General features: G+C 48.0%; 6 protein-coding genes across 6 annotated transcripts; 2 read left to right on the forward strand and 4 right to left on the reverse strand.

Annotated features, from left to right (window-relative positions):
- Positions 1-498: 498 nt before the first annotated feature.
- F5147DRAFT_704338 (allantoate permease) lies at positions 499-3,573 on the forward strand (the record flags this gene model as incomplete). Its single annotated transcript, XM_041437890.1, has 17 exons — positions 499-525; positions 863-1,192; positions 1,242-1,377; positions 1,428-1,504; positions 1,556-1,598; positions 1,648-1,717; positions 1,879-2,055; positions 2,105-2,122; positions 2,177-2,330; positions 2,385-2,470; positions 2,521-2,589; positions 2,642-2,837; positions 2,891-2,903; positions 3,019-3,109; positions 3,159-3,220; positions 3,273-3,403; positions 3,466-3,573. 17 exons carry the CDS (start codon positions 499-501, stop codon positions 3,535-3,537), a joined length of 1,752 nt encoding a protein of 583 aa, XP_041290896.1. The 3' UTR covers positions 3,538-3,573.
- A 79-nt stretch (positions 3,574-3,652) lies between these two features.
- F5147DRAFT_267287 (uncharacterized protein) lies at positions 3,653-4,427 on the reverse strand. The gene has a single exon (XM_041428941.1). It carries the CDS (start codon positions 4,143-4,145, stop codon positions 3,699-3,701), a length of 447 nt encoding a protein of 148 aa, XP_041290897.1. The 5' UTR covers positions 4,146-4,427; the 3' UTR covers positions 3,653-3,698.
- Positions 4,428-6,489: 2,062 nt separating this feature from the next.
- Positions 6,490-7,461, reverse strand: F5147DRAFT_615201 (uncharacterized protein). The gene is made up of 2 exons (XM_041432520.1): positions 7,061-7,461; positions 6,490-7,011 (listed from the first exon to the last, which is right to left on the reverse strand). The coding sequence occupies exons 1-2, from the start codon at positions 7,415-7,417 to the stop codon at positions 6,715-6,717; spliced, it is 654 nt and encodes a 217-aa protein (XP_041290898.1). The 5' UTR covers positions 7,418-7,461; the 3' UTR covers positions 6,490-6,714.
- Positions 7,462-8,096: 635 nt separating this feature from the next.
- Positions 8,097-11,087, forward strand: F5147DRAFT_267328 (uncharacterized protein). The gene is made up of 9 exons (XM_041428943.1): positions 8,097-8,478; positions 8,559-8,825; positions 8,876-8,917; positions 8,966-9,242; positions 9,296-9,932; positions 9,983-10,068; positions 10,134-10,685; positions 10,741-10,849; positions 10,901-11,087. Exons 1-9 carry the CDS (start codon positions 8,130-8,132, stop codon positions 11,030-11,032), a joined length of 2,451 nt encoding a protein of 816 aa, XP_041290899.1. The 5' UTR covers positions 8,097-8,129; the 3' UTR covers positions 11,033-11,087.
- A 252-nt stretch (positions 11,088-11,339) lies between these two features.
- Positions 11,340-11,982, reverse strand: F5147DRAFT_267340 (uncharacterized protein). The gene is made up of 3 exons (XM_041428944.1): positions 11,897-11,982; positions 11,613-11,841; positions 11,340-11,553 (listed from the first exon to the last, which is right to left on the reverse strand). The coding sequence occupies exons 2-3, from the start codon at positions 11,832-11,834 to the stop codon at positions 11,398-11,400; spliced, it is 378 nt and encodes a 125-aa protein (XP_041290900.1). The 5' UTR covers positions 11,835-11,841; positions 11,897-11,982; the 3' UTR covers positions 11,340-11,397.
- Positions 11,983-13,089: 1,107 nt separating this feature from the next.
- F5147DRAFT_267303 (fatty acid desaturase-domain-containing protein) lies at positions 13,090-14,819 on the reverse strand. The gene is made up of 5 exons (XM_041428942.1): positions 14,655-14,819; positions 14,130-14,608; positions 13,959-14,071; positions 13,629-13,908; positions 13,090-13,579 (listed from the first exon to the last, which is right to left on the reverse strand). Exons 1-5 carry the CDS (start codon positions 14,695-14,697, stop codon positions 13,337-13,339), a joined length of 1,158 nt encoding a protein of 385 aa, XP_041290901.1. The 5' UTR covers positions 14,698-14,819; the 3' UTR covers positions 13,090-13,336.
- Between the last annotated feature and the right edge of the window lie 2,100 nt (positions 14,820-16,919).

The raw sequence follows: 16,919 nt of genomic DNA on the forward strand, positions 1-16,919 counted from the left end.
CTAACACTAACTGGAAAGGCCGTGCTGGCGGATGAGTACAGCAGCACCTCAATGCCTGAGACCGAAATTGGTAACTTGCCACGTGGTTCCTCGGTCACTGAGCACTGCCAGCTTCAGGTCTTCTTTGAGTCATTCGTGCTTTGTAGCTAAGTCCAGACTGGTTACGAGTCTACTTTGTAGCTGGAACAAGGATAGGACTAGAACATTTCCTGATCCTGAGATCAGTCTGGTTCAAACTGCAAGTTCTGTAATATTCTAGTTACCGCCAACCAGCAACACTCCACTCGCTGCTTCCCACCGTAAGTACTAACTTATAACTAACTAATAAGAGCCTTATCATTACAACAGTGTGACTTTATGGCGACCGGGCTCCAATCGCCGCTGATGGTTGCGCCAGATATCACAATTCATGCGTGATGATGCGTGATGCCCAGTGAGTACATAGTTTAACTTCCTTTTCCTTACCTCTGCCATCTTATGTCGCACACCATATGCATCATGACATCTTCAGTCACATCCCTGTCGGTGTGCAGCCACTTTAGGACGTGGGGATCCATAAACGTAAACGACAAGCGGCTCGTTGAGTACAGTAGGATAAACATGCTGTTTCTGCGAGCACCGATTCAATAGGCGGCGAGCGCTCCGCGGATGCGCTGTATTTCCGTCCCAACCGATAACAAATTTGCAGGTCCATCACATAGAAGTTCTGCCTATTGTTAGAACGCAAGATCAGGAATGTAATTTCCCCCGCACAATTCCGCGTTACATGCGAGTGGACATAGTTGGTGGGTCAGCCGTGCCTGTCCTGAGTGCTTTTATTGTGATTCTTCTTCCCCTATACTCGTTCCTTTTCCTCATCGAGATGACGAACTCTGTGAGTAGTGCTACCCCAGAGCAGCAAACTCCGATGACGGACGGCCTTCGTCGGTCCGTCTCTTTACTGTCCTCTGTTGAGAAAAGAAGCTCTTCTTTACCCACTGATGACCTGGTGGATGAGGCAGAGGAACAATTCTCATGGACAACGGCCATCTTTCGTCGAAAGCAGATTGTCCACCCTGACCCTGATGCAACTGCGACTAAACGCTCTGTTTTTGATGAGCCTGACCTTGCCCCACACTATTGGCCCAATAAGGATTACGAGAATCTCCACAGATTCGATCCAGCCGCTCGTTGGACGTATAAAGAGGAAAAGGTCAGTCTTTATACTTATCGTGATTCAACTCATGTCAAATGGGAGGAAGGCCCTGGTCCGCAAGTTGGATTGGAAGATTATGATCACGGCAGCCATAGGATTTGCCGCCTTGAACTTGGACAGGAACAACCTCAGCCAGGCAAACTCGGACTCTTTTTTGCAGGATCTTGGATTGACTACAGATGGCAAGTTTGTTCGATTACCATCTGAATAATATTCTAACTCGGTCATCCAGACTTCAACCTCGGAAATACTGTGTTCAGGTTGGCATTTTTATGTGCAGAACTACCGTCACAGCTTGTCTCGAAGCGAGTACGTGCATTTACTGTAGATGGTTTCGTGTGACTTATGGTCGTATTGAAGATTGGCCCGGATCGCTGGATACCAACGCAAATGTGCCTCTGGAGTATGTAACAGAACAACTGTATCAAACCGTCCTTATCGATTGGCCATAGGTTTCGTGTCTCTGTCACAATTCTGGTTGACCGGCAGGACCTCGTTCCTGGTCTGCCGAGCGCTTCTTGGGTAATATCATGTAATTACTGTCCCAAAGCTTCTTTTACTGACTAGTCAATTCAGCGTTTTGCAAGGCGGGTAAGTCCAACTCCTGCATGCGCTCGAGTATACTTCGTTTATGTTCCACAGCTATATCCCTGACCTGATATTATATCTATCTTGTGTGTCAGTTTCTTTCCCCCTCGTCTTACATTGCTGACCTTTCGAACAGATTTTTACACGAAGACGGAGCTACCCGTCCGCCTCGCGCTGTTCTGGATGACCATGAACTTTTGCGCCATCATTGCTAGTTTTATAGCCTATGGCACACTTCATATGGATGGTGTGGCTGGCGCTGCTGGATGGCAGTTAGTAAAAGTTTGATCCTCATTTCACAAAAACCTGACTTGATCCAAGATGGCTGTTCATGATTGAGTACGCCCATTTCTTTCCAATGACATAAGACGCGCTAAGTCGACCCTTCCACAGGGGAATCCTTACTCTCTTCATAGGAATTTTATCTTTTTTCCGCATGCCTGCGTCGCCAACGCAGACCAAAACATGGTTCCGGCCAAACGGTTGGTTCACGGAAAGAGAAGAAATCATTATGGTCAACCGAGTACTTCGGGATGATCCCACTAAGGTAAATAGTCATGTCCCAATCTCGTTAGACGCTGTGACTAACTTACTCCCTCAGGGTGACATGCACAACCGCGAGGGCCTTACATTGCGCCGCCTGTGGACAGCAATGTGTGACTATGACCTTTGGCCAATTTACATCCTGTACGCCGTTCCCCTGATCTTTGTAAGAGTTAGACACTCATGAAACGTAGCGGCCTCATGTTTGGCATCCCGAACACTCCCCCCTCGACATATCTCACCTTACTACTCAGGGACATCGGGTAGGTATCACGAGTATTCCTTCGTTTGACACACTCAAGGCCAGGAACACAGATTCGATACATTTAACACCAACCTCCTTACGATACCCTCTCAGGCTTTCGGAATTATCACCATGTTTGTGACCACACTTGTCTCAGAGTTCGTCAACGAGCGTTCTATTGTATCAATGATGGAAGACCTCTGGACGTTGCCTTTCCTCGTTGCACTCTATGCATTACCTAGCAGCCCCAACCCTTGGGTATTTTTTGTGAGTAATATATTTCGCGCAGCGCGTCATACGCCATTTACTCAACTGTTCAGGCTGTGGTGACTGGTCTGTTGTCATATCCGTAAGTCCGAACTTGTTAGCATTAGTGAACCATTCTTGACATCCTTGTGTTACCAGATACACCCATCCAATCCAGGTACAGCTTAAAACGATCCTCGAGCTAAATACTTATCTCTTGTTCAGGTGGGGTGGTGCTCTCGTAACGCCGGGGCAGTGGCGAGTCGAACAGTCAACGCGTCGTTATACAACATGTGTGGATTCCCCCATTTTCAAACTGGAGGTCTACTCACTTTCTGCTAGGTTCGTGCAAGCGAGTGAAATCATATCCGCCCAGATCTACGTAGCCAGCGATGCTCCCAGATGTATGTCACTCCTCGTTTCCTTTCCCAGGCAACATAATCTCCCCTCGCGCAGATCGACACGGCAACGAGATCCTCATCGTCATTTGCTGCATCAACATCTGTATTCTGTACCCAGGTACAAAGGCATATTACATGTGGCGGAACCGACAACGAGCTAAGATTTGGGATGCGATGACGACAGAGGTGAGTTCATTGTGGACTTTCTGAAGAGCAGGGGCTCTGGCGCTAAAGACTCCAAATGATAGGAACGTGCACACTATCTGAGCACGACCAAGGATGTTGGGAACAGAAGACTTGATTTCCGTTTTGCGCATTGAAGATACGTTCAATTATGCTGCTTTAATCAATTCTGCTTTCGACTTGTGAGTCTTGTATTGAGAACACTAAGTTAAGAGGAGCGCGATATCCTCGCCACTTGAGCTCGAGTGTCCACCGAAAAACAGTTGTATTCGACTAGCCCAGTACTAGTACCAGTTACCTAACAGGCAGCTGAACACCAGTAACTAGTCATTATTGAGTATGAGATTAGATTACAGGCAACATGTACCACAGGGGAATCCGCACTACCAGTCCAAATCAAGGACCGAGGGTGAACCGTCACGAAGACCACCCCAAACATACCAAGAAATACTAGTGGGTGGGTGAGAAAGAAAAGCAGAGGAAAATCAGGAGTCCAAGAGAGCACGAAGAGCACGCGCAAATAAACATAAGCGTTCTGCACGCTGTGAATAGGAAGGAGGTCGACTGAAAAGTGATTCTCCCACAAGTCCCAAGGATATTCGGTCGTGCGTATCGCGGGGGTACCATCACGATAGAGCATGATAATCGGCCGATAACATCGATAGTACATAGACAAGGTGAAATGAATCCATTGATGAAATTGCATAAAACATTCGCTCTCCATCATGATAACGATATTCCGCATGTGAAGGTATCATCTTTACATAGTGAAATAGGAAGCCCAAAGGTACCCGGTATCATGATTCAGGCACTCGGCTGCTGAAACAGGCGTTTGGGAGCGAAGCTGTGGAGAGGTGATAACGAATCTCAGCGTCCCCAGTCACAAGACCGATAGCTTGGTGGGGGTTCTGATACTTTGAGCTCTGGCTGGACATGCACATCTATGATCTCATATCGTGCTAGATAGGACCCAATCGTCGACCATGCCAGACTGCTGATACGGTGATCCCCACAGAGCTCAGCTTCCCGTTCGCCACCACATTCAGCGAGAAGGATATCCGGCTTTTGTCAATCCCAGTGAGGTCATCCTCAAATGCTGATACAGCAAATGTAACTGCTTGCTGCAATGATCGCGTTCAGTCTGATGGTTGAGTGACTAGGACTGAAAGAAGCAGGCACATACATCATTTTATTGCGAAAACGATACGTGATGACATCTGCGGGGGCTGGGGACTGGCGTCTTGTAGAGGTTCGCATGACGAGCAATGACCAGTGCGCGGAAGAGAAATTGTGGGGAATTGAAGGGGCATAGTCGTTGACATTTTATAGTGCAAAATTACAATTTCCGCTGTGATGACATGCCTTGATGAGTCTAGAGTGGTGTTCCCTGGTGTTCCTCTTCGTGCATGTGTGCAAAAATCACCCAGATCATCGACAGAAAAGCACGGATTGACCAATAGCAATTAGTATTCGCGTTCCGGTACACCATATAGCCACCGAAACGGCACCGGTGAAAAAAATTTAAACCTACCTTTATATTTTAGACATCATTTCGGCACTTTCCAACTGGCGAGATACTTCGTGTACGTGAATATGGACGCATGACGGGAGTTACGACTTCGAAATGGCGCGTACGGGACGACGCTGTCTCGAGATCTCAACTTTCGGCTCCCGATAAGAAACCCAGTTCAAGTCTCGGTCAATATTGTCTGCCCATCAACTTCGAAGTTCAATGAAGTTGTTGCCCACCCAGGATAGCCGCATGGCGGCTGATCATAAAGTGCTCCAGCCTAAAGGTGTGGTTGCCACGATTCGGACGGGGCCTCAGCCCGAGCGTCCCTCACTATGCCTCATTGAAGCCCAAGGGCGATCAGGTGGTGACCGATTCAATACTTCATCTCGTGGCATGGTCTCTGGAGTACCAGTGGGTCGTTACTTCGCTTTTCAACTATCCACGACCCTACTTGGTGGCAAGGGATATCCGATCTTTCCAGTGGGTTCCCCCGTTCTTGAATTTTGTAGCATCCCATTCACTGCTACACGTCAAATGGCAGTTCGTTCTTGATGAACCCTTGCTGATATCCAGTGGATTAAGTTGGCGTGAGTGCCAGTTTCCAGGCGAAAGCTCGCGCTCGCATCTTGTCGACAGGCAGGGGTACTCGATTGTCTTTGCGGACCGGTTCTCTACTCATCTTCATCGTCTGACCACTCACGTCGGATGGGGAGAAGCTAGGATCCGAACCTCGGTTTAATTCTGGTGTTACTGCCTAACATTGCCCCTACTGGAAGTAATGCTTATGATTCCTTCTTCAAGTTTTTCTCGGCGATGATTTCGCCTTCGTTTCAGCACGTTGCATTACAGATTGATGCCAACCCCTTTGCCATCCTCTTTAATTCTTGGGACTGTTCGACGAGCATTCTATTACGGTGATAATAAAAAACATTTTGGTGTTGCAATTTCTCATCGCGCTTGACGCATTACCAGATAATCATCTTCGGTACTTTTTGTGAGTGATACGCTTGCACGCAGCACATCATCCACGGTCTACGCAACTGTCCAGGCCGTGCTGGCGGTCATATCAGTAAGCCTGAACTATTAATGTACTTTGAAAGTATTCTTGACATCTTCATGTTGCCGCATGTACTCATCCAACCTAGGTTCGACAGCCAGACCGATCCTTCAGCGAAACACTCTTATTTCTGGCGCGACGGTGCTCGCGTAATACCGGAGTAGCACCAAGTTACACGATCAATGCATCTATACGATATGTGTGGTAGACGAGAATACTCACCTCCACCTTCTCTGGGTTCGTGCAAGCTCGGGATCATACCTAGCTCTAAGCGGCCGATAATGCTCTAAGGAGCGTGCTGCTCGGCCAATCTCTCGTCATCGTCAGCCCCTGTGTCCAGTCATGATTACGCGCTCGACACTAAGAGATGACACCAGAGGTTAGCCACAGGGGCTAAGGCGTTGACACTAAGGGGTGCAACAAACCCGCCACAACTGTCGTTTGAGGAGTTTGCCGCAGGCAAGAACAACGAGTAGGCAGAGAGCGAAACGTTAGATGGTAAGAACTTAGACATTATTTGGCAAGACTAAGGATATTGAGAACGAAAGAAAAATTTTATAGACGCAGTATCGCAAAATGTGAAAAGTCCCATAGTATTGAATAGCCATGAAAATCAAACGTTGATTGATAGAGAAAAACAAAAAATCTAATTAAGTCCATGATAATGTCCATAGCAAGATAATGCTAATAAAGAATTGTCCATGATGCGAACTGCTACGCATCTAAAAAGTCCAAACTATTGAATTAGTTACAAGCACCCAAATCCTTCCAAGTTCCGGAAGCATCGCCAGGGCTGTTACTCTCGGTCCACTGCGTGGAAATCCAGAGTTGACCATTAAAGGTTACTTTAGAACCTCCATTGTAGGCGGTGGACTTGTTCCAACCAGGGATTCCGGTGCAATCAACTTTGTTGCTAATCGGTTGGTTGCAAATCCCGTTCAGAGTCCAGGCGGCGGCGGCGGACTCAGGGTTGTTGTTATAACTCCACTGATTGGCGGTCCACAGTTGGTTGTTGAAGATCACCTGAGTGCCTGCGCTATACTGAGCCGGATGTGAGCGAAGGGAAAATTGAGACGAAGACACAACTTACTGCGAGATTGACCTGCCATGGTTGGACGCCATCGCACGACTGTGACGGCACGGAAGGAGAGGGCGCCTTGCTGGGCTGACCAGAAGGTTTGCCGGTCTCAGATGGCTTGGAAGTGGGCGTCACAGACGTTGAGGGCGTTGGCGAGGTAGTAGGCGTGATCGGGATAGAGGACGGGATAGTGGTGGGATGCGTAAAAGTGGTAGTGGGATGCGAAGACGTGGTAGAGGGCGGAGGTGTGGTAGAAGTCGTAGGTGAAGAGGTGGTAGGCGTGGAGGAGGTAGGTGTGGAGGATGTGATAGGCGTGGAGGAGGTGGAAGGCGTGGTAGAAGACCACGACGTAGTGATGGGCGTGGACATAGTGGTAGTAGGCGTGATGGTAGGCGTGATAGTGGGAGTTAGAGTACCAGCCTGAGGATCACGAACATTGTTATCCCTTGGGAAGACCACAGCGCTGGTAGGTGCCAAAGTGGCAGCGAGGACGAATGCGACACTAATGAATTTGGTGAACATGGTGATTTGATAGTAAGAATTGAGAGTGAGTTGATTATGAGTTGATGAGTTGAGTTGATTGAGGATATTGCGAAAATCTGTGGTCCTTTTATACTTTCCAGCGATGATTTTGAGGACGTCATCCTAGTGCCTTGGCGGAACTCTGGTGGAGCCCGAAGGCAATTGAGTTGACGTTGAATGAATTGGTTACCCCTAATCGGATGTCTCAGATCGAGGATATCCGACTCGGTTGGAAATTCTTCTTATAGACTTGATTATGTAATCATGTTCATGTCCGCGGAAACAAATTTCAATGGGATTTTCCAAGGCAATCTTGCTTACTGAGACATAGCCTCTATAGCATCAATGATGATGCCATCAGAGTACTGACAATACTGATCATACAAGTTGCTGCCATGGCCGCCATAGCGAGAACACGAATTGTCACACTCACGTGTTATCGAAGCCACTCGTCGTCACACTTACTCACAAAGATAAACATGTGACATGGCGACAGCGACGATATGATACCGATAAGTATACCATTAGCTGGATTGTTACCCATCTTCATGGTACTGGTATGTCAGATCCACGCGATCGAGTACCTCCTCCCCCTCGCATCGTCAAGAGTGCTCGGAAATTCACTGATCCGAGGCTTGATAATGCTACAAGACCAAGTACCAGCGTTGCTACAAAATCTGCCAGCTTCAGGCCGGGCGGTCGCATCGCAGCAGGCCCCCCCGCAACTGATCCAAGGCTCGATAATCCTACAAGGACTGTTGCTGCAAAAACTGCCTCCAATGATGTCAGGCCAGGCGATCGTCTCAGAGCAATAGTTCAACCTGCAACTGCTGATCCAAGGATGGATGCTCATACTAGAAACCAAGAGTTGAACGCGAGACAAATCAGTACAAATATATCACGACCTGGTAAGCGACTCAAACTAGCCGATGATGAATGAATGAATGAATGACATTATCCCTTTCATCAAATGCTACTCGTATTGCAGCTATTCACGAACCTCTCCAGCAAAATGATGTTGCTGCCAGGGTTCCAAAGAAAGTTACTTTTAATATTGAAGATTTTCCACTACCCATGGAGCGGCGTCCTGTCGCTCGTAATAGGGTTGGGCAGAAATCTGGACGGTTCGCTCCAGGTCTTGGTTCATCTGCTGCCTCAGAGAGAAGAGAGGAGCTTCCCTCTCAATCAACTTCCTTCTTTCCTGAGAGATCTTCTCGACTTGGTGCAGCAAAGAGCTCGAAGTCATCGGCAGATGGTACGTACAATAAGCACATCCTCAACAACCTTACGCCTCATGTCGACCAGTCTCGCGCAGGGGCCTTGGTAGACAGTCAACCAACAATGCACGTAAGCGTATCAAATTATATCATCAGCACCGTGCTCAATGTTCCTTAGTTGACCAGCACCGTGCCACTAAATCGCAGCAAATGCGCCTTCACATACATGCGGAGTCATTTTCTGGAAAATACGCGCGAAAGTTTGAAGGCACAAGCAGCAGGACATCTTCACGCGTACCTCGTATGTCCAGTGCAAATAAGGATGTCAGCAAGGGCCATCTTGCTGACAGCTCAAGTGAACATAGCAGCGGGAGTGCAAACTATGTCGATGTCGGTTTGAAGTTGTCCAAATTGAGCAGGGGTAAATCTCCAGGCAATTCTGTCGAGATTGTCAGGTGAGTTTTGACTGATGGTAACCGTTAAGTACTACCTGACAGTGTTTATGTAGAGAGATAGGTGTTCAGGTGAAAGCAGCTAGAAAGCTTCAATTTGGACGCAAATCGACCAAAGTTCCACCCGAGATACAGCGTTCCGTCACCCCCACGAATTCCCATAGCAGCGAATCATCCGACAATGACGAATCTACGATACCCGCTCTTGTGGGCGAAGATAGCGAGGAACTGGAATATGTGGACCTTGGTATACCCCCTCACAACGTTGCTCGCGAGAAAACCGAATCATCCTCAGAAACTGACGTTACAGAAAGGGATGAAACACCTACGGATATTCCTTCAGATACTCTTATCGAGGCTTTGGAAAACATTTCACTGACGACCATCCGGCTAGCAAAATTACGCCGTCTTCCCTTCATGCTACGAAACCTCCGCAAAGGATTTCTCAGTCGATGCAAGTCCCTTGGAATCGATCCATCTCCCAGTATTCCACCTTCTAAACCCGTTACGGTCATATACAAGTGCCTAGCGCAAATCGCCGAGGATAGATCTCTAAAACGACAGGAGACTCGGACGACAATGACAAATTGGAAATGTCCACTTTGCGAACTTCACGGAGTATTTCCCGCGCAGGAAATCCTCCACGCTCATCTCCAGCGGGACCATTTAGGAGTAGGTTTCTTGTGGGATATGGTAGGTTATATGCAGCAACAGAAGATCCAAAACTAAGCAAACTTGTGCAGGAAAACTATACTCTGTGGGTAGAACTTCCACTGACAAGACATGTTGCATTACCAGTCGCGTTGCCTGCCAGTAGGCATGTTCCACTGTAAGTTTTTCTCTTAGCATTTCATGCCCACTCCTTGAACATCAGCGACGATGGCTGCTTCACAGATTGCCCCATCAACGTGCAATGACGACAACTTCGACAAGGACTGCTTCAACAGAGATAACCGACTTTTCATCCAATTTTCACGATGGCGAATACACTCCAGCGACCACACTATCTCCATCACGAAATACCTCTGTGGCATCTCAACCTTTTGTTAACACAGATAAACTCGACATCAAACCAAAGTGGCATAACCCGATACTTCGTACAGGTTCACTGGCATTGTCAACTACACGCAGTACTTCTGTAACGTCTCGCACGATGTCTCGCGCATCTTCCAGTCATGCTTCTGGAAGGCCAACACCCCCTCCCCAATCTGATCCCCTAGGGCCTGCAGCGCAGTATCCCTACCTACTCGAGTCTGATGGCATCTATTCATGCCGCGTGGGCGGGCCCCGACTATACGATCTTCTAAACACACTACCACTGGATGAGTTTGGTGTCCTCGCATGGGTCATCCTCGATAGAGAAGAAGATATCTTCGAGATCGACAACGTGAGAGATGAAGACAAAGTCATGCAGGCGCTCTGGTTCCGCTGGATATTTCTAAACCGGTACGTCCAACTCAACGCGAAGATCTGACATATGCATATGCCAACGGGGTGGCAGGAACAAATTTGTCGCGGAATTTTTCAAAGGAACGGAGATGTTCATCAACGATAATTGGAAGATGATAGATCGAGCTGCTGGAGTCGCCGCTTTGAGGACGTGGCTTCTCGTACGTGCGGATAGGTGTGAAAATGATGCATGTTCTGACGGTGGTTGATAGGTTCTCAGCATCAATAACTTTTTGTTGACTTCGGATGTTGTGGTACTCTTGCGTCATTATCGGAAGTTGACAGGTAAGAGGCATTGGTATGATAATAACCATACAACCTCGAATGAGGTTGCACCTGTATGATATCTGGATATCCGGTACTTTGAATCTGATCACACTCCTTCAACTTGATCTTGATGTGATGGCCTCAAAGAAGCCACAAATAGTGTTCGGGAACGATAGCGAAGCTCGCTCACTGATCTGTAATTCCTTACCATTTACCTTCAGTTGGTGTCTCCGTTCTCGCACTGTTGCTCGAACCATTAAAGCAGTCACACCACCACGTACAAAACAGGAATCAATAGATACGGTACGTACTGTAGGTATTGTTTAATATAGGGCCCCGCCCCAACGGACAATGTATAAAAATAAACAATCAAAAATCGCAGTTCGTGCACTTCACGGTAGAGGTAGCCCGCGCTGCACCAGGCTCTTTAACTCCTCAATCCTTACAACAACTGACCGTTAGTTCCATTGATAAGCCCATATGAAGCGGTGCAGGCTGGGATAGCATTGTTGTAAGGGTTATTCGGTGCTTCACATTTTGCATTGGCTCCCGCTCCCGAGAAGCAGATCTCGCTAGAGCCATCCGCGAGCGCCCAACCCTAGCATTTCCGAAAGATCGGTGAGTGTGCATGCACCGCTGCGAAAGACAGTTACTTACGGTCGATGCACTATATGAGCAGTTATTCCACGTTCCCGGATTTGCAACAGAAGGGTAAGTGCACGTGATAGTGTCGCCTGAGCACGTCCAGAAGTTGATGCATGCATCTCCTTGCTCGATACTGATCCGCTCGTAATCGCAATTAGGACAGGCAACGCATTCTGCACTAACTCCCGTGCCGAGCGCAAGGAGTAAGGAAACGGCCAGTACAAAAAGAACCATGGTTTCACTGGCGTGGTAACTGTTAGATCTAGCAACAAGGGGATCGCGCAATGAAAACGTACACGGTGTAGTTTCAATTGCCTAGCAAACCTTTGGCTGGATAGTTGCTCTTATATGCAAGTTGCTTCAGGCACGATTGGGGATGCGGTGAGATCCCATAAATCTCGCGTTCGGTATCATATGATCCATGGTGTGGGTCTGTTCGAACGACATTAGTGGGATTACTTCCAAAGCGTACCCATTACCCATAGTTGCTCATCAACGGAGTTTTATCACAGCGCTTCTTCACATGCATTTCCGATGACCACAAAGCAGGTATCCAGCAAATACACGGCCGACAAGACCAGCCCACGGGTTTACCACCGGTGGCCGACAACTTGAACAACGACCATAAAGTTTTGTCACACCGTTTCACATGCATTTCCGGTTTCCACGAAGCAGATATCTAGCAACTACACAATCTTAATCAACAAGATCAGCCCGCCGGTGGCGGCTAACTTGAACATGGAAAATACTCACATGTACTGGTACTAGTATTTGCAAGTCAAGTCACCGGAATAGTCGTTTGCTCACAATTGGTGTGATCAAACTGCTTGTTTTCCAGGAAGGGGCAAGCAAGCAGCATCCTGCTCGCCCTCGTCAAGTGAACGGTGGTTGGACTCCAAGTTGGAGTCTGAGAGTTCGATGATCTCAGGAAGTGTGGAATTTAGCCGGTCTCCATGTAAACTGGATGCAGACTTGTGTCATGTTAGTGGGTTGGTCGAATTCAGGAAGTGCCGGGAACTTGGAAGTTTGTTACCCACCTCACGATGGCGTATTCCATCCCGCCCACCTGCCATCAAGATCTTTACCTCCATCTCTGATCCCTGCGAGTCTCTCACGTTTGCCTGCCTGTCTACTACTTCCTCCGTGTTGGGCCTTTGCCTATTTCCTACTCGCCTGCCAACACGATGTTGTTGTCTGCAGCTCCCAGTCTATGGGTGTGATGTCCTCCCTCCAATGGACTAGAACCACGATGGCAAGTTGAAAAGGATGGAGATTGGCATGATGGTGGTGAAAATAGATGGCGGGGTGGTGGCTGACGTAGACGGCAGGTGCCAGTTGCAATGATGCAAGACAACAGACCAAAGAGTCAGACCTTTGACCGCCCGGAACTTTATACTTGTCCTCTCAAACGTTGCCCAGTGTGTCCCCAGGCTTTGGCGCAGAGTCTGCGGTCATGCATGAGCCGCTTCTGTTTCTTTTTGTCGGTATCGTGGACTGGGGTTAGGGTTTACGCCAAAAAAAGTTGGGCGTCATCCACAAGGCTAGAGAGTGAACTACTGCCAAATAAAACTGGCTGGTAGACAAGTACTGGACATATGCCACTCTAGAGACAACCATTAGATCAAAGGCTAATACCGAGCTACATTCCTTCCTGCAAAACCAATTGATTGTCGTATGGCGATGTATATACAGCGTCCATTAAGAAAGCATCTAAATGTCAGTCAACCTTTAAAGCTTCACTCCCGATCACTGCTTGAGCTTGAGCTGGGACTCTCATGCTTCTGCTTGCTATTCTTGGCCAACCTCTTAGCGCGTGCGAAGATGCCGACCTCCTTGTCTCGAATAAAGTTCACGATGACCATCGGCCAGCTGGGATGTGACGGAAGAATGTCATAGAACTCTGGTGCCAGTGCTCGCAATGCTGGAAGACGCGTCCACGGTATAGAGGGGAAGTCATGATGCTCGTTGTGATAGCCAACCTGCGCAACATAATCAACGTAGGCGAAAAAACGGTACAAAATGACGTACGTTGTAAGCCAGGATGTTCAGGGGACCATAATAGCTATAGGTCTCCTGGCCGAGACCATCCCATACATAATGTTCGGCGATGAAGTGCCCTGCACATGGATGTAGACTTCCGGCAAAGAAGCTTGAGAAGAGCAGGTATAGCAGGGGGCGAATGCCGAAATTATGCACCAGGATATAATCCAAGAGAAGCTGCACAATCACATTGTACAAATGCCATCGGTTGGGCGTCTGCATTTTGACAAAGCCAGGTCTTAGGGCATAAAAGAATATCTGGAACGTCCTAATATATGTGTGAGTTAAGCTACGTGCTAGACGCGACGCTGAACTCACGCGAAAAATGTCTTTCCAAGAACGTTATTGAGACAAAGCAGTTCAAAATTTGTGGGCAGATCGGTGTCTATCCCATCCTCTCCAAGGTGTTTGTGATGTTCTATGTGGTATTTCTAGAAGCATCCGCAGTGCCTGTCAGTCAACGTTTGCTCACACACACGCATTACACACCTTGAACGCGGCGAAGTAGGGTACACCGATTGGCAAGTTCGCGAAAACGGCCAGGGCCTTGTTCGCATTAATGCCCTTGAATGCTAAGTTATGCGTAATCTCATGAATGGCGAGGAAAAGATTCTGGTTGGTTGTGCCGCCTACAGCATACGCAAGGAACAAGAAGCGGAAAGAGAGCGGATGGGTGTGTCGGAGATATATGGCAAGGTAAAGCTGCAGTGACACGACAGCCAGTACGACATATTTTGTGAGAGGTTCGTACCCCATGAGCTTGGTGACTTCAGGGTGCGCTTTCATAATGGCCATACGTCGTGAGCGGTGAGGTTCCTCCGTCATTATCCACAAAAAATCTGTGGGGTCTTGCGGTGGACCTGGGTAAGATACACCATCATCTTGTTCAGAAGGGGAAACAACGGTTGTCCGACGTAGAGAACGTTTCCCTTCCGTAAAAGATTCAGCACCACCGAAGTAGCTGAAGTCTAGCGAAAAATCAGCGGGTCCAGGGTAACTTAAAAATTGAATTACCAATTTCGGACCCCGTTCCTTTGCAAATTGATTGTGCTGCCATGGAGCCTCTCCAGGCTTTGTCGGTCTACTGCGAACGAACGTAATGTAAGGCGGTCAGTGCCCTAGCGAATATTTAACGGTGAAGTTTCTTCGACCACGAATTTGGAATTTGATTAATGAAACTAGCTCGGCATCTGCCGGTCATGAACGGTAGCAATTTTGCGCACAGTCTCACACGGCGAGGCGAAGTTCGAACCTTAGGCTGGCAAAGCCACACTCACTATTCTTCTTGGCCCGACTCGTTTGATATCTAGGACGTGCCTCAATGAGCGACTTTCAACGATATTGGCCCTGGTTCGTCATGAAGGACTGGTATGTTATGCATGTCGACCACGAACGCAAGAAGTACTGTGTGGGATTGTCTCACATAATACTTTTGCGTGTTACCCATTTGAAGGTGGCGAGGGAAGCTTAGAGCTGCGCTCACTATTCTTGGCCAATGGGTCATGGCTTGATGGACGTGCCGGTCCTCCGAGACGAGTGGCTGTCTCACACTTTCATTGATATCAGTTTCTTAGGCCTGAATCTCTTCCGACTCGGAGCTTGTCAAGCAGATGTGTCTTGCAAGTATGTCCGTAGATTTGATTGGTTCAAAATCCTGTCCATGCTAATCAGGGAACTAATACAGGTGTATTCTCAAAGAAACCAGCGGTCCAGGATTCCATGGTGTGCGATTCGGTCCTCAGTGAACGTGGGCTTCTGGAGATCTATTCATAGTTGGCCACACATATGCAACGCCGGGCATGTCATCATTGCGCGTTTTGCAACTTTATCCTACTTCTCGTGCTGGAGCGCGAGAGATGATAACTTGTTGTTTTCCCGATGAAGTTCGTCTTACAATCTGTACAAACATGTCAATCCTGCAAAATTTCGGACGTTCGATCGCGGCTGCATCATGATATGTTGGTTAGGAGGCAGACAACATCACTGTGCCTCAAAGTATTGCAGCATCCCTCCCCAACAATATGACCTCGAACCCATCTTCCTCAACCCTGAAATCATTCATCGTTCACTACTATCGTGATGCCTCCAACTCCTGATCTCAAAGCCCAGCTGATGAGGCTATCGAGGCTTGGGTGCCGAAAATCTGTCGTTACATTAGAGTATCTTCCTATCATCTACGTTGGGTATCAGATCTGACAGAGTTTCTCCCAGCACAACCGTAAGATGAGAGGTCACTGGGGAGGTCCACATTCAAACAGGCGCTATCCAGCGCTTAGATCGTATCGAAGCAGACGGAATGCGAAGGAAAATTACCACTGACGAGTCTCGAATACTCCAGTACGACGACTTTCACTATCTCATGTTCTGTGGCCTTACTGTACCCTCAATCTTTTAAGCCTTATGATATCTCTTATGAAGGCTGCACTGGTACAGGAAGAGCCCAGGGTGGAGCACATGGCTTTTGTGGATGGTCCGACTCCCGAGCACATCAAGGGTATGCGTGCAGAAGTTGCCCTTACTGGCGATTAATTTAGATCATGTTCGAACTCGGTGGCCTTTACGATTATCGGTGCATCAGCCATCCGGCGATCGTTGCTGAAGACCAGTCGAGACGCTTTATCACACGTATGTGGTTTACATGGATGCGAGTCGGTTCGGATAATTTGGCGAGGAAGGTGGCAGGAATTTCTTTCTTTGCTACAGACGTTACCTGCAAGTTTCTGGAGCGATGAAAACTTTTCAATGACTCCACTGAGGTAGAGTCTAAGAGCGTTAATGAGAACGGAAGGTATGGATATCATGGCACTCTAAGAATGAGACTTCCCACCAATTGTCCTGTGCAGTTAGTTTATCTGATCTCTTCCGCCACTCTTTCTGTAGCTTGACACCCCTTTGTCATGGATGATCAGCGACTGGGATTGGTGATCAAACCACGCCAGAGGACGTGAACTACACGTATGCGTTTGATAGTTCCAGAACTTCACTGATTAACCCTAGGCGGAATCTTGAGGTATTGATCTGACGCTACTTCAAGATTCTGCTTTTAATATTACTTTACTTCTCTCCTATACTCGTGACTACTCCCTTTACAAACACTCTCTCTTTGAGGTGCTCAGGCGACGGCATACTTCAACTCTTGTAAGGCGGCCGCTGACGAGATCAGCTCTCTTACTATGCTCGGGACCAGCTCGGCTTATATCATGATAACCATGAAATTCTCCACCTCTCGAAGACGTATATCAGACTGGTCACGAGCAGGCTGCTCTCTTACAATTCGAC

This window comes from Suillus discolor (assembly GCF_016758755.1).
Source record: "Suillus discolor strain FC423 chromosome Unknown F5147scaffold_41, whole genome shotgun sequence".
NCBI lineage: Eukaryota > Fungi > Basidiomycota > Agaricomycetes > Boletales > Suillaceae > Suillus > Suillus discolor.

What these genes read in the sequence shown, in the direction of transcription:
- F5147DRAFT_267287 (XM_041428941.1), bottom strand. Translation starts at nt 4,145, where the DNA reads ATGCGGAATATCGTTATCATGATGGAGAGCGAATGTTTTATGCAATTT.
- F5147DRAFT_615201 (XM_041432520.1), bottom strand. Translation starts at nt 7,417, where the DNA reads ATGTCCACGCCCATCACTACGTCGTGGTCTTCTACCACGCCTTCCACC. An exon ending in CATGGCAGGTCAATCTCGCA is followed by an intron (nt 7,012 to 7,060) that starts GTAAGTTGTGTC and finishes CATCCGGCTCAG; the next exon opens with TATAGCGCAGGCACTCAGGT.
- F5147DRAFT_267340 (XM_041428944.1), bottom strand. Translation starts at nt 11,834, where the DNA reads ATGGTTCTTTTTGTACTGGCCGTTTCCTTACTCCTTGCGCTCGGCACG. An exon ending in GCTCATATAGTGCATCGACC is followed by an intron (nt 11,554 to 11,612) that starts GTAAGTAACTGT and finishes CGGAAATGCTAG; the next exon opens with GGTTGGGCGCTCGCGGATGG.
- F5147DRAFT_267328 (XM_041428943.1), top strand. Translation starts at nt 8,130, where the DNA reads ATGTCAGATCCACGCGATCGAGTACCTCCTCCCCCTCGCATCGTCAAG. An exon ending in TACAAATATATCACGACCTG is followed by an intron (nt 8,479 to 8,558) that starts GTAAGCGACTCA and finishes CTCGTATTGCAG; the next exon opens with CTATTCACGAACCTCTCCAG. An exon ending in CTCGAAGTCATCGGCAGATG is followed by an intron (nt 8,826 to 8,875) that starts GTACGTACAATA and finishes CATGTCGACCAG; the next exon opens with TCTCGCGCAGGGGCCTTGGT.
- F5147DRAFT_267303 (XM_041428942.1), bottom strand. Translation starts at nt 14,697, where the DNA reads ATGGCAGCACAATCAATTTGCAAAGGAACGGGGTCCGAAATTG. An exon ending in CCTACTTCGCCGCGTTCAAG is followed by an intron (nt 14,072 to 14,129) that starts GTGTGTAATGCG and finishes GGATGCTTCTAG; the next exon opens with AAATACCACATAGAACATCA. An exon ending in CTTGGAAAGACATTTTTCGC is followed by an intron (nt 13,909 to 13,958) that starts GTGAGTTCAGCG and finishes CACATATATTAG; the next exon opens with GACGTTCCAGATATTCTTTT.